At 45.6% G+C, this 15,963-nt stretch overlaps 1 protein-coding gene across 1 annotated transcript in view; it reads right to left on the bottom strand.

Moving 5' to 3' along the window:
• LOC124788486 (mucin-2-like) overlaps positions 1 to 14,871 on the bottom strand; it is a 166,903-nt gene extending 152,032 nt beyond the window's left edge. The window contains exon 1 of the mRNA XM_047255756.1: positions 14,782 to 14,871. Within this exon, the coding sequence (XP_047111712.1) occupies positions 14,782 to 14,871 (90 nt within the window). The remainder of the gene's footprint in view (positions 1 to 14,781) is intronic.
• Positions 14,872 to 15,963: the final 1,092 nt, after the last annotated feature.

Below are 15,963 nucleotides of genomic sequence, written 5' to 3'. Positions count from 1 at the left end.
CAAATACTGACGAACCGATTCCACAGACCGAACGTGAGGAGAGGGGCTGGTGTAATTGTTTAATACAAACCATACAAAAATGCACGGAAGTATGTTTTTTAACACAAACCTACGTTTTTTAAATAGAACCACGTTAGTTTTGTTAGCACATCTGAACATATAAAGAAATACGTAATCAGTGCCGTTTGTTGCATTGTAAAATGTTAATTACATGCGGAGATATTGTAACCTAAAGTTGACGCTTGAAACCTCCGACGTTAAGTTGCGTGTTGTAACAAACACGGGCCACGGTCGGCGAGCAGCATCTGCAGGGACATGTTTACAATGACGACCGTGTTTACGAATGTGGCTGCAGTGCAATGTTGTTGTTTGGTCTAGCTGTTGCAGTGTCCGCATGTAACGCTTGCTGCTATTGTTATTCTGCATTCGTCTCCGTACGCAGACCAACTGTAGTACACCGTGTTACCAGATGTCTGTGATAGTGTAGTGTTGTAGGAACTGTGACCATGGTGTATTCGAACTCTGAAAAGGCGGAGATGATACTCATCTATGGCGAGTGTCGACGAAATGCAGCTGAAGCCTGCAGGGTGTATGCAGAACGGTACCCGGACAGAGAGCGTCCAACGTGCCGCACATTACAAAACATCTACCCCCAACTGTATGCAACAGGTTTGGTCGTAGCACGCAAACGGGTCCGTAACAGGCCCGTCACAGGAGAAGCGGGTGCAGTTGGTGTGTTAGCTGCTGTTGCCATGAACCCACACATGAGTACACGGGACTCTGCGAGAGCCGGTGGGCTGAGTCAAAGTAGTGTCATGCGCATACTGCATCGTCACCGCTTTCATCCGTTTCATGTGTCGCTACATCAGCAATTACATGGTGATGACTTTAATCATCGAGTGCAATTCTGTCAATCCCATTCTCCTGATCTTACACCTCTGGACTTCTTTCTGTGGGGTACGTTAAAGGAGAATGTGTTCCGTGATGTGCCTACAACCCCAGAAGATACGAAACAACGTATTGTGGCAGCCTGCGGCGACATTACACCAGATGTACTGCGGCGTGTACGACATTCATTACGCGAGAGATTGCAATTGTGTGCAGCAAATGATGGCCACCACATTGAACATCTATTGGCCTGGCATGTCGGGACACACTCTATTCCACTCCGTATCTGAAAACGGAAACCACGTGTGTACGTGTACCTCACCCCTCAGGATAATGTACATGTGCGTCAGTGAAAAAGACCAATAAAAAGGTGTTATCATGTGGACGTAATGTGCTGTTCCAGTCTCTTCTGTACCTAAGGTCCATCACCGTTCCCTTTGGATACCTAAGTAATTGCCGGCCGCGGTAGTCTAGCGGTTCTAGGCGCTGCTCAGTCCGGAGCCGCGCGACTGCTACGGTCGCAGGTTCGAATCCTGCCTCGGGCATGGACGTGTGTGATGTCCTTAGGTTAGTTAGGTTTAAGTAGTTCTAAGTTCTAGGGGACTGATGACCATAGATGTTAAGTCCGATACACACGATCGAACAGTGGAGGAGTGGTACTCAAGCGTCAACTTTAGGTTACAATATCTCCGCATTTAATTAACATTTTACAATGCAACAAACGGCACTGATTACGTATTTGTTTATATGTTCAGATGTGCTAACAAAACTAACGGAGTTCCGTTTAAAAAACATACTTTGTGTTAAAAACATACTTCCGTGCATTTTTTGTGGTTTGTATTAACCAGTTACACTAGCCCCTCTCCTCACGTTCGGTCTGTGGAATCGATTCGTCAGTATTTGATGTGGTCACGAAATATATCCAGCGGTAATGTTAGGTGACTCACCCTGTATATGAATGTAAATGTTTGTTTTCTTCAAAATCACAATCCGGAAGTCCATAACTGATTGCTTTGAAATTTTGACAGAACAATGCATGGTATACGCACGTACTTTTGTATACCTGCTGCAGCAACATCCTATATACGAGGGTTGGAGCTTATATAGTGGCAACTATTTATTCACAACTGATACAAAAGAGTTTGCACTTGTTACTGTCTTTCAACGTAGTCACCAGCGTTTTGTAGAATCCGCTGCCAGCGATGTGGAAGGCGTAGTATAACGGCCTACTGCCTGTTGAATCTCTGGAACAGTTCTGAAGAGAACACCACGAAATGATTCCTCCAGAATCAAATCAAAGTCACAGTGACTTAAGTCCGGGGAGTGTGGTGGATGGTACAGTACTTCACAGTCCCATCGACCGAACAGAGCAGCCACAGCTTGCGCTGTATGCGCCTGCGCATTGTCGTGCTAAATGATGGGTGGATTGCGCAGAAAGTGTAGCCGCTTCTTTCGCAAGGCTGGTCGCAGGTGATGCTCCAAAAACGAGCAGTAATACTGTGCACTGACGGTCTGCCGTGGTGGAGCGTAGTGCGTTAGGATGACACCATCACAGTCGTACACGAGAATTACCATAGCTTTCACCATGCTGAGGCTCTGACACACTTTCGACTTTCGCGCAGACCCATAACGACGCCATTCGTTGGATTGGCGTTTCAGTTCTGGCTTCGTGGCATTCGCTTCAGAACTGTTCCAGATATTCGACAGGCAGTAGACCTCTCCATTCGCACCATCAACAGAACAGGCTCTGCTAACGGTATAGTACGCTTTCCACATCGCTGGAAACGGTTTCTACACAACTCTGATGACTACTTTGAAGGACAGCAGCATGTACAAACATGTAACTCTTTTGTATCGGTAGTGAATAAAAGTTACCACTATTTAAGTTCCAACCTCGTAACTGCATATCTAACATAGAAAGGAGAAATGTTAGCAAGAACCTCGAAAAATGCTTGACCGATTTACTTCAAACTTTTACTTGGAACTTAAACGGACATTTTCGACGGATGTATATATATATATATATTAAAAATATACATGTAATATATAAAAGGGGAATCGTTGTTAACAAAAAATTTGAAAAATTCTTGATCGATTTACTTCAAATTTTTACACGTTAATATACGTCCGAATGGACATAGACTATAGATTTTTAAAATATGTGGGAGACTGAAAAAGGACTTTACAACTTCGGAATGATATAGAAATTTATTGAGATAACTTACAGAATCGGTAGATGTGTCATTTTTAGCAAACAATCTGAAAATTGATTCACGTAGTGCATCAGTTCCCCATTCCGCCTGCAAGAGCGCCAGCGTAGTGTAGAGTTAAAACGCCTACTTCCAGTGGTATTGAGCGAGCTCGGTGTGTGTTTTTCTTTCATGGAACGAACTGTGTAACAACTGTTCGCAGCAAATTTCGCACCGAATACACTAAAGAAGCTCCAGGCAAGCCTACAGTTTGCTCTTGGCACAAGAACTTTGGTGAGTCTGGTTGTTCACTGCGACATAATAAATCACCAGGTCGCCTACGAGTTGATGATTATGTTGAATATATTAGGAAAGCTTTGCCCTCAGTCCACCAAAGGCGCTGCAGTCTGGAACCGCAAGACAGCTACGGTCGCAGGTTCGAATCCTGCCTCGGGCATGGATGTTTGTGATGTCCTTAGGTTAGTTAGGTTTAACTAGTTCTAAGTTCTAGGGGACTAATGACCTCAGCAGTTGAGTCCCACAGTGCTCAGAGCCATTTGAACCATCAGTCCACCAAAATTTATGAAGATGACCGAGATGGGGTGGTTTACTGCGAGCGAGACGGTGCTTCACCTTATCTCCTGACGGAAGTTCGAAGTTTCCTCAACAATCGCTTCCCATGCCGGTGGACTTGCCGTGAAGTTCCAATCGCATGGCCACCCCGTTCCCCGTACTTGACACCACTAACCTTCTTTCTATGGAGTTTCATTAAAGACCATGTGTATGTTCCTCCCCTACCAAACACATTAGCCGACCTGAAAAATCGAATCTGTGCTGCCGTTAAACAAGTTACGCCCGATTTGCTACAACCCGCTGCAACGAGCGTGGGAAGAAATTGATTACCGGCGGGAGGTTTGCCGCACCACAAATGGTAGCCACATTGACCCAAAATGACTCTTGACTGTTTTATGAGCAAGTTGACGTTGTTTGCTACAAAACGACGCATCTAACCATTCTGTAAGTTATCTTAATAAATTTCTGGACAATTCCAGTTGAAAAGTCCTTTTTGTCTCACGTTTTGTAATAGGGAAACGTCTTTAGCAAAAATCTTGACAAGTTCTTCACCAATTTACTTCAGGTTTTTACAAGACTCGTCAATGAACTTTCATACGGACCAGGCTGTAAATTTTTTTAAACAACAGCGTACATGTTTCCTGTTAAAACGCACTGCGAGGAAAAAAAATGCTGTGCTCTGATCTGCTGTGAATATGTGCGGTTTTGTTTTCTTTCTCGCAGCCAGTTTTACCTGTGATAATTGGGCATTTAAACCATTACAGCCGGCCTCTGTGGCCGAGCGGTTCTAGGCCCTTCAGCCCGGCACAGCCCTGCTGCTACGGTCGCAGGTTCGAATCCTGCCTCGGGCATGAATGTGTGTGATGTCCTTAGGTTAGTTAGGTTTAAGCAGTTCTAAGTATAGTGGACTGATGATCTCAGATGTTGTCCCATAGTGCTTAGAGCCATTTGAACCATTTAAAATCATTAGAAAAATTGTTCCTACCAGCATATTCTTTCTCACTGAAGAAAAACTTCATGCACAACAATGTTCGTTTTGTTCTCTTCCTCGCAGTTGGTTTTCACACAAAACAGAAAAGTTATATTTATGGATTATCAGCTTACGATTAGAATACTACTACGGAAACTGAACGAGAAGCAACCCTCAAGATCAGAAAGAGGGGTAGCAGTATATGGAGATAGAAAGTGGGAAGAAATGGACATACGTGGAAGAAGAGATGGACTGAAAGAGACGGAGGAGGATATACAGGAAGCGGGAGTAAGAAGAGGAGATGGACAGAGAGGGATGAGGAGATGATAGAAGAGAGAGAGTGGGGGAGGATGAGAAGATGGACAAAGGGAGAAGGATGGAGGGAAGGAGGAGGAGGAGATGGATATAGAGAGGGTGGGGAAGGACGTTAGGGCATATATCCATTTCCAATATATAGCAAATGCGCAGCATTGTCAAGTGTGCTGGTTTTTTTTTTGCTGCCCCATTGGACCACTTTAATCAATCATTTCCTGGTCCTCTTCTTCAGTAAGCGCATGTTTCGTTCTTTCCTCGTCTGTAAATACCATTTTCATTGCGCGCCGTTTGTCTACTTTTGGTCGAAATCTTATTTTCTTGTGTTTCTGTTTCTTGAGATTTTCTGTCTTGTTTTGCAGATCATCCAAGGTTATATATAGTTCTCCCATATCCTCTTTAATTTCCTTGACCCATCCTACTTATTGCTTCAGATTCCACAGTTTCTGCATAATTTTTCTTGCTAATCTGGTTTCTGGTGCCTTCATTATACGGCCAATGAAAGAAATCCTCTTTTTACGTATAGTATCTGTGATAGGTTCCAGTTCCCTGTACACTACTTTATTCAACACTATCCGCCACTGTCCTTCCTTTTGGAGATTTTGATTTATACATGCTCTAGCTGTTCTTCTCTCTACTTTTAGTATTTTGTCGCCTCTTTTTCTCTGAGTGACTTTAAAAAGAATCTCGCTTGCGTGTGTTACCTCTGGCTGAACCATCATCTTGTAGTGTTTTAATTTTGTTTGAACTGATAAACATTTCTTATTGTATGTAGACCATGTTAGTTTTTGAGATTTTAGCATTTTATTGGTTTTTCTTGCCAAGCAGGTTTTTCATCCAAGTTGTGTTGTAATCTCTCCAAGATATTTAAATTGCTTCACTATTTTAATTTTTCTGTTGTCTACTGTTACGTTGTCTATTATTAGCGGGTCTGTTACCATCATCTCGGTCTTTTCGAAAGATATCTGGAGTCCTACTTTTGCGCTATATTTTGCAGGCTCATTATTTGATTTCTAGCTTCTTGTACATTATTAACTAGTAATGTCAAGTCATCTGCGAATCCCAAGCAATTTAGGTTTATATCATATTTCTTTGTTGCAATTGTTATGTTTTTAGGATTCTCTTTGTACCATTATCTCATCAAGTATTCAAGAGCACAGTTGAAGAGCAGTGGTGATAGACCATCTCCTTGTCTAAACCCTGTTTTAATCGTAAATGGCTCAGAATGTTCTCCTCTGAATTTTGCTTTGGACTTGGTGTTTGTAAGGGTTCATTTTATCATTTTTATTAATGTGGGATGAAGTCCAAAAGTTCTTAATATGTCCAGCATAGAAGATCTGTGGATGCAATCATAAGCTTTTTTGAAGTCTACAAAGGTTATGACTAGTTGCTTCTGTCTCCTTTTGTAGGCATTCACTATTAATTTTAATGTGATAATCTGTTCAGAGCAGCTTCTCCAGGGTCCAAACCCTCCTTGATATTCTCCTAGTTCCTTTCCAAGTTGGTCTTTACGGCGATTGTTGAGAATTCTTTGGCAATATTTTATATGTGCAATCCAGTAGGAAAATCCCTCTGTAGTTGTCCGGATTTGATTCTTCTTCTTTTTTTGAGTAATGGATGTATGATATTTGTAGTCCAATGTCCTGATAGCTCTTCTCCGATCCAGAGTTTAACTATGCATTGATGTAATGATATCTTCACGGGTTCTGCTGCGTATTTTCACAGTTCTGCAAATGTTTGATCTTCTCCGCTTGCTTTGTAGTTCTTGAGCTCGCTCAAAGCTTTGTAGACTTCCTGAATTTTCGTTGGGTTTATATTTTCTGGTGGGATTTTTATTGGAGTTTCTGTGTTTATTTCAAGAAGCTCAGGAGAATCCTCGCAATTTAGTAGTTCGTTAAATGTTGTATTAATGCTGTTGTATTAATATAATAATAATAGTTTATTTAAGCAAAATAAAATATGTAAAATAATACAATAATAATAACAGTCTGTTTACATCAGTGCCTAGTACATCACTTCACAAGAATGTCCAAGAGCAGGGCGACCACAACTAACGTCCATTGTTGGTAGTTTAGAGGCATGGAGGCGTCCGAGGTATGCAGCAGCCACGTCCCTAGATAGTGATCCCGGTCCCATCGCGAGCCTGGCGTGGACGGACCCGGAGCGACTGGCAAGACTGGCTGCAGCTTAGAAGCGAGCCGTCAGGAAGGGACGAGCGTATAAGGAGACCAAATATTGGAACAGACGTACAGATCGTAGATGGTTGAAAGTGGTGCGAAAGCAATCAGGAAAGTACGTGAAAAAATTGTACCCAGAGGTTGGAGGAGGGGATGGAGGGAGAGGGATTGGGAGTAGGAGATGGACAAGAGAGAGGGAGGAGGTGATGGACCGAGAGTGGGGGAAGATGAGATGGAGAGAGGGAGGGAGAGGAGTTGGGCAGAGAGAGGGTGGAGAAGGAGATTAGGAGTGGAAGCGCTCGAAGAGGAAAATTGGTGGGCTAAGAGGGCGCAAGTGAGCGCGGGAGCACCTGATAAGTTAGCCTGTTGACTCTGGAGGGCACGGAAACACGGGAAGAAGAAAATGATGCTACTGGAAGGTCAGAAGTGGGTGTGGTATGGATGTAAAATCTTTACGCCCAGAGGGTAGAGAAGTTTGCTTGGAGGTCATAGGTGGGTGCAGAAGCATTTGAAACCGTAAACTATGACTTTACCGTCTTGTAAAGTCATCAGATGGCCAAAACAAATTGCAAAAGGATTTAGATAAGATATCTGTAAGTTGCGAAATGTGGCAATTAACCCTGAATAAAGAAAAATGTGAAGTTATTCATATGAGTACTAAAAGAAATCCGCTAAATCTCGATTACGTGGTAAGCCACACCAATCTGAAGGATGTAAATTCAACTAAATACTTAGGGATTACAATTACAAATAACCTGCCGTGGCGCGCACAGCCACGCAAATACAACGGCCGGCTACCGCTGCAGAATAAGCCGCACCTGCTACGTAGTTCCGGCGCGTTCCGACAGCCGGCACTAGAGGCGTTTCCCGCCAAACATGAAAGCAGCCGCGGAATACGCACGCGCGCGACCGCTTTTTCCGACGCGGATGGTAATACGATGACATCACCATCCGCCAGTCGGGTATCGGCAACGGCCGCCAGTCCTCACCGCAGAATCCGCGACGGAAGACTAGAGCCGCCGGGTTAAATAGCCGGCAGGAAAGAAAACAGGCGTCTTTCGACCTGCCGCGGACCGCCGCCAGGAGGAAACATCGTCGCAGCCGGATGGACCAGGTGCCCGTCTTCAATACGCCAGTCTTCGACCAGGAAGCGGCGCCCGTCTAACTCCTCGGCATTCGTTGGAGAGCATCGAGAGAACACTACCAAGGAACGTAAAATCTGTTCAGTTATTAAGGTTCAATATTCGTGTTTTGATACTAAATTTTTGGGCAGGAGAAAAGCCTTTTTATTTTCCAAAGAAGGTTATCTGTTGTAAAATTAAGTGGTGTCCTGGCTACACCTAATAAAGCAAATTTTATTATCACGTTGGTGTTGATCCGCATATTAACATAACCTAAATTGGAACGTTCACGTAAATCACGTTGTGGGTAGAGCAAACCAAAGACTGCGATTCATTGGCAGAACACTTGGAAGGTGCAAAAGGTCTACTAAAAAGAATACTTACACCACGCTTGTCCGCCCTATTCTGGAGTATTGCTGTGCTGTGTGGGATCGCCATCAGATAGGACTCACGTATGACATCGAAAAAGTTCAAAGAAGGGCAGCTCGTTTTGTATTATAGTGAAATAGGGGAGATAGTGCCGCAGATCTTATACGTGAATTGGAGTGGCAATCATTAAAACAAAGTCGTTTTTCGTTGCGACGGGATCTTCTCATGAAATTTCTATCACCAGTTTTCTCCTCCGATTTCGAAAACATTCCGTTGGCACTCACCTACATACGGAGAAATGATCATTACTATAAAATAAGAGAAATCAGAGCTCGCACAGAAAAATTTAAGTGTTCGTTTTTCCCGCTCGCCGTTCGAGAGTGGAAGGGTAGAGACACTGCTTGAAGGTAGTTCATTGAACCCTCTGCCAGACACTTTATTGTGGATAGCAAAGTAATTACGTAGATGTAGATATAGAATAAATGGTTGCGGGATCTCTGGTGGGGAATATCATTATACCCAAAGGCACTGGACAAAAAGCAAAACGAATCCAGTAATCGTGCCTGGAAAGGAAAGTAAAAAAAAAAAAAAAAAATATTGTGCTAAGATAGACACATAAGATTGGATCAGACATTTCAGGGGTGGATGAGGCACGGGATGGGCTAGGTGGAAGGGAGGTGTGCGGGTTCGAGACGTTGGAAGGACTATGCGTGATTTCTGATGTGGACTCAACTTCAGGTTCTGAAAAAGGAAGAAGCTACTGCGGTGCCGTCTAGTGGCAGTTGACCTTGAAGGAGTGTCAGGGATGATGGGTGAAGTCTGACGGCATCGTGATAAGGCTGGCCAAGGGTTTCGGTGCCGCTCCAGAAGGAGGAAGCTGTGACAGACTTGTCTGGAGATTGCTGACCCTGGAGAATGTCTGGGACGGTGGCGAAGTACTTCTGATGTTGTGGAGATATTGGCCAACCGTTTAATGAAGTGTCTTTACATATGGTGTATGTCAGACACCATTGCGGCTTTATGACCACAGTGCTTATATCGAAAAAGCGGAAGTATCCTAAAAATTCGATATACGCCTTTGATCATTAAAAGTGCAAAATAGGAAGCATAGCAAATAAATAAATTTGACTTATTTTGCATATATAGTATTGTAGAAAGAATACATAATTACACTACTGGCCATTAAAATTGTTACACCAAAAGATGACGTGCTACAGACGAGAAATTTAACCGACATGAAGAAGATGCTATGATATGCAAATGGTTTGCTTTTCAGAGCATTCACACAAGGTTGGCGCTGATGGCGACGCCTACAACGTGCTGACATGAGGAAAGTTTCCAACCGATTTCTCATACACAAACAGCAGTTGACCAGCGTTGCCTGGTGAAATGTTGTTGTGATGTCTCGTGTAAGGAGGAGAAATGCGTACCATCTCGTTTCCGACTTTGATAAAGGTCGGATTGTAGCCTATCGCGATTGTGGTTTATCATATCGCGACATTGCTGCTCGCGTTGGTCGAGATCCAATGACTGTTAGCAGAATATGGAATCGGTGGGTTCAAGAAGGTAATACGGAACGCCGTGCTGGATCCCAACGGCCTCGTATCGCTAGCAGTCGAGATGACAGGCATCTTATCCGCATGGCTGTAACGGATCGTGCAGCCACGCCTCGATCCCTGAGTCAACAGATGGGGACGTTTGCAAGACAACAACCATCTGCACGAACAGTTCGACGACGTTTGCAGCAGCATGGACTATCAGCTCGGAGACCATGGCTGCGGTTACACTTGACGCTGCATCGCAGACATGAGCGCCTACGATGGTGTACTCAACGACGAACCTGGGTGTACGAATGGCAAAACGTCATTTTTTCGGATGAATCCAGGTTCTGTTTACAGCATCATGATGGTCGCATCCGTGTTTGGCGACATTTCGGTGAACGCACATTGGAAGCGTGTATTCGTCATCGCCATACTGGCGTGTATCACCCGGCGTGATGGTATGGGGTGCCATTGGTTACACGTCTCGGTGACCTCTTGTTCGCATTGACGGCACTTTGAACAGTGGACGCTACATTTCCAATGTGTTACGAACTTTGGCTCTACCCTTCATTCGATCCCTGCGAAACCCTACATTTCAGCAGGATAAGGCACGACCGCATGTTGCAGGTTCTGTACGGGCCTTTCTGGATACAGAAAATGTTCGACTGCTGCCTTGGCCAGCACATTCTCCAGATCTCTCACCAATTGAAAACGTCTGGTCAATGGTGGCTGAGCAACTGGCTCGTCACAATACGCCAGTCACTACTCTTGATGGACTGTGGTATCGTGTTGAATCTGCATGTGCAGCTGTACCTGTACACGCCATTCAAGCTCTGTTTGACTCAATGCCCAGGCGTGTCAAGACCGTTATTAGGGCCAGAGGTGGTTGTTCTGGGTACTGATTTCTCAGGATCTACGCACCCAAATTGTATGAAAATGTAAACACATGTCAGTTCTAGTATAATATATTTGTCCAATGAATACCCGTTTATCATCTGCATTTGTTCTTGGTGTAGCAATTTTAATGGCCAGTAGTGTACATTTTTAGGTAATTTGTTGGCACCCTGGAAGCGAAATTTAATACAAACAGCCGCAATCTAAGGCATCTATAATGGTTGTAATCAGGTGGGCATCGAGTCAGCTTACTGTCATGTACAGGTAGTGCGACATTCCATGATACTTCAGCTCTTTGCTGGAGGCCAGCAATCGCAGTGGCTGGCGATTGGTGACGTGCCGATCTCTCAACCACTCATTATCAGCTGTTTTCCATCTGTGAGAGATCTGCAGAACGCGTTGGGCAGGGCACAGTCGAACAACCTCTGTATAGAAGCAGGTGAGGACAGCAGGGCCACATGTGATTGAGTTGTCTTGTCGAATAAAAATGTTACGGAGACCTCGAATATGAGGAACAGCTGCTTGGCGAAACGTAATGCTTGCAATCAAAACTGGCGGCTATGTGAGCCAGAGGTGATCGTGTTCTATAGCTCTCAGTGATACTCCATAACTTTACGCCATGTGCTGGGCCACGACGATGACGAACACTATCTTAAAACGTTCGCTTTCCGTGCAGGCCCCACACGGGGATACGTTCATAGTGACGCTGTACGCGGAACCGGAAAGTGGTGCCACACCTGTGTCTAGTGTCGTTGTTGGCGCACTGCTTCGGCGAGTCACGCGCGCACGCCCTCTCTCTCTTTCTCTGTCGGTCTGTCGAGGGAACTTACAGCAGTGGTCGGCGTACTGACAGTCTGTAGCGCTATAGACCTCCTAAGGCTCCCTGTTCCCGCTGTGAAGCTACTGACGCTGATGTCGAGTTCTCGCCAGCGGTTTTAGCGTAGCTGCGTCGCACGCTGTGCTTTCCATCGATTGCACCACACTGTTTCACGTAATTACTGATATGAAATTTCCTGGCAGATTAAAACTGTGTGCCCGACCGAGACTCGAACTCGGGACCTTTGCCTTTCGCGGGCAAGTGCTCTACCATCTGAGCTACCGAAGCACGACTCACGCCCGGTACTCACAGCTTTACTTCTGCCAGTATCTCGTCTCCTACGAGGGACGCGATACTGGCAAAAGTAAAGCTACGTAGGAGACGAGATACTGGCAGAAGTAAAGCTGTGAGTACCGGCCGTGAGTCGTGCTTCGGTAGCTCAGATGGTAGAGCACTTGCCCGCGAAAGGCAAATGTCCCGAGTTCGAGTCTCGGTCGGGCACACAGTTTTAATCTGCCAGGAAGTTTCATATCAGCGCACACTCCGCTGCAGAGTGAAAATCTCATACTGGTAATTACTGATACTTTTTCCTATCAAATTTCTACGTAAAAGGGAGCTGAGTTCAGGGGGATGTAAAATATTCATTTACCGACACATAAGTTGTGATTATTTATCAATTAATAAAAATGTGACGCTACAACGAAAGTTTCAAAAGGCGTGGTCACAGAATATCCTGGCCGGTAGAATAAATTTTAAAGAATAATCGCATGTATCTGATGTCAACTTGTAGTCGTTGTGGGGTTCCTTAGACTCGTCCGAGCCACAGAGCACCATGGACATAAAACAAAACAAAAGAATTAATCATTGATGATTTGCTACCACAATTACTACAGTAGAGGCTTCTTTGTAATGGGGAAAAGACTGGGTGGGGGCGGGGGAGGTTGTTGGATGGAGAGGGAGGGCAGCTGGAACTGGGTATCTGGTCGCACAGATCCAATACATGCTACGTTCGATTAATATTTTGGATTGTTAAAAATACCCTCAGCCACAGGAAAAAGGTAATTCAGACCAATTTTGAAGCCTTTTCTATAATTACCTTTTATTAGTTTCCATTTGTACTCTGAAAGCTCTGCAGGGCGTTGCTGGGCTGCTTGCGAGACTCTTCATCGCACAGCAGTGGGTTTATGTTGCCATTTACGTTTTAGAGTTCACGAAGGCTTTTGTGCCGGAAGGATAATGTTCGTGCCGCATAAACTGGGACCGCGCGGCTGACGAGTGGCCTGTGATACGCTGGAGGGCTGTAAACGTTTTACACAGGGACGCCACGCCTACGACGGGGCTCTGTGTCATTATATTGCCCAGGAGGTACTTGCAGGCTTGACGCCATCTTCCCCAGGTTAAAAGCCTCAGACACTAGGCTCGACGACTGTTAGTTCGAAACGGCAGGCCATTGAATGCATTAGGCACGCCGGAAATTTTCCTAAAGAGGGCTACTGTTCTCTCGTGTCCTCTCTACAGCCGACAGTTAACGCCGTCTGAATATCTAAATGGAACCATCAGGTCTTTCTGAGCACCCCTCCAAAGATATTGTAGCTATCTGAAGACGAAGTATTTTCTTGTAAATTGCAGTTGTTGATGTGCTACGGGGTAGTTAAACCAAGCGCGCAAAGTTGTTCTTAAAACAGAAGATTTTGCACAGTGTGCGTCTTCTGTTTGCTAAGTAGCTAAGTGTCAAATTGCTAATCCAAAGTGCAACATTACGAGGGCGTGATGAAAAGTAACGCCTCCCAATTTTTTTGGGTGAAAACTCGTAAAACTTTTAAGATAAAACGAACTTTATTAACATTCTAAATCTTTGCTTTTCAAAAAATAGTTCAAATGGCTCTGAGCACTATGGGACTTAACAGCTATGGTCATCAGTCCCCTAGAACTTAGAACTACTTAAACCTAACTAACCTAAGGACATCACACAACACCCAGCCATCACGAGGCAGAGAAAATCCCTGACCCCGCCGGGAATCGAACCCGGGAACCCGGGCGTGGGAAGCGAGAACGCTACCGCACGACCACGAGATGCGGGCTTTGCTTTTCAAGCCAACCTATTTATTTCTCAACATGGTAACACTGGCCACGAACACATTTCTCCCAACTTGAGACAAGTTTGGTGGTACCGTCACTGTAGGATGTCTGACTTTGTCGATGAAGCCACAACCTCACCTCTGCTTGCACCGCTTCATCGCTATCAAAGTGAAGTCCTCGAATACGTTCTATAAGTTTTGGAAACACATGGACCTCGAACTGGGTCAAGTCGGGACCTTATGGAGGATGATCAGTGACAGTGAACCCAAGCCATCGGTTTACTGCAGATGTCGCAGCGCTATTGTGTGGTTAGATATTATCATGCTGAAGGGGAGGGTGGACGAACTCTCCCCATTCGTGCTTTTCGTTTTTTGAGGGTCAGGCGGTATCTTGCAGAGTTTATGCCTTCTGGAATATATTCCATATGGACCGCACCTTGAACATTCCAGTACTTCGCCAGCTGGCTCTCGATCACTTTTGGCTCCGGTGACCCTTTGTGGCCGGCCGGTGTGGCCGTGCGGTTCTAAGCGCGTCAGTTTGGAACCGCGTGACCGCTACGGTCGCAGGTTCGAATCCTGCCTCGGGCATGGATGTGTGTGATGTCCTTAGGTTTGTTAGGTTTAAGTAGTTCTAAGTTCTAGGGGACTGATGACCTCAGTAGTTAAGTCCCATAGTGCTCAGAACCATTTGAACCATTTTTTTGACCCTTTGTGGCGCAAATACATTGATATTCTCCTGTTTCATGCGTCAAAGTAGTGAACCCAGCTTACGTCACCTGTCACAACGTTGTTGAGGGACTCATCACCATCACCTTCACAACGCAAAAGAAACTGATGATAGATGTTACAAACATCGAAATTATCACCACCCATGGCAGTCTGCCGCCGGCAGTGCTGCGAGGCGGTCACGCGCCAGAGCGATGCTGGCGAGGCGCGCACCATGTGTTTGTGTTTACTTAGGCCGCTGTATGTGCCGTTTTCCTTCTAGACCACCATGGCGCACAACTATTGGAAGAAAACATTACGTTTCAACTTTTGTTCCGACTTCGCCCGACCCAAAGCCCTGGAGGTAGAATAATTTATTGGCGATGAAGTTAAAATACCACCAACGGATCTAATTAGTATCCACTTGTCCATAGTTAGCAATACCGTCTACGTCAAAATGATCAACGATGCGGCTTGCGACAAGGTGTTTCAAGAGGCAAAACGTGGACTGCGCTTCTGTCATTCCGACGGCAGCGTCGGACCCGTTACCGTCGATCGCGCAGGTCTCGGCACACGAACGATAAGAATCTTCGAACTGTCATTCGAACTGCCTGCAGACATCATCGCGGCGCTCCGTCCCTATGACAACGTTCTGGAACATGTTGCCGAACGATGGGTACAATTTCAAACCTATCCCGTTTTAAACGGTGTTAGACAGGTCCGCATCGTGTTGCAGAAACACGTGGCTTCCTATCTACGTATCGGAGGCTGCCGTGCCATTATAATGTACGACGGCCAACCTCGGATCTATTCCGGTTGCGGGAAAGAACCTCATCTATGGTCTGAATGCATTCAACAACTTGTCGCGCAGCTCCCGTTGTCGGAAGCGTCCGTCACACCCATGATGACCGCCCTACCGGTCACTTACGCGGCTGCTCTTGCCACGTCTACAGTTTCGTCCAGTCCATCGCCCGGTCGTTCCGATCGGCTCGTCCCACCGCCCCAGTCACCTACGGACGGTGCAGACGTCCCACCTGACAAACTTGCCGCCGAACAGGCTCCCGCACCGGACGCTAAGGAGACCAGTACTTCTTCACAACACCTGTTTGACAGTTTCATTGTACCCACCGACGCCTTCGAATCAGGTCGACGCTCCTCCTTGCCGTCGTTCGACACTGAGGAACACGTGCGCAAACGCCGCCGCCGTTCACCCACGGGCTCTCAAAGTGTCGCCAACCAGCCGACATTTCCGCGCAGAGGTCGGCAGACAGCTTTCACGATGAACAAGACGTTTCGCAGGACGGGACCACCATGGAGGTCGCCAGACAC

Source organism: Schistocerca piceifrons, chromosome 3 (assembly GCF_021461385.2).
Source record: "Schistocerca piceifrons isolate TAMUIC-IGC-003096 chromosome 3, iqSchPice1.1, whole genome shotgun sequence".
Taxonomy (NCBI): Eukaryota; Metazoa; Arthropoda; class Insecta; order Orthoptera; family Acrididae; genus Schistocerca; species Schistocerca piceifrons.
The sequence above is the reverse complement of the archived record's forward strand: the minus strand, read 5'-3'. Positions and strand labels throughout refer to the sequence as shown.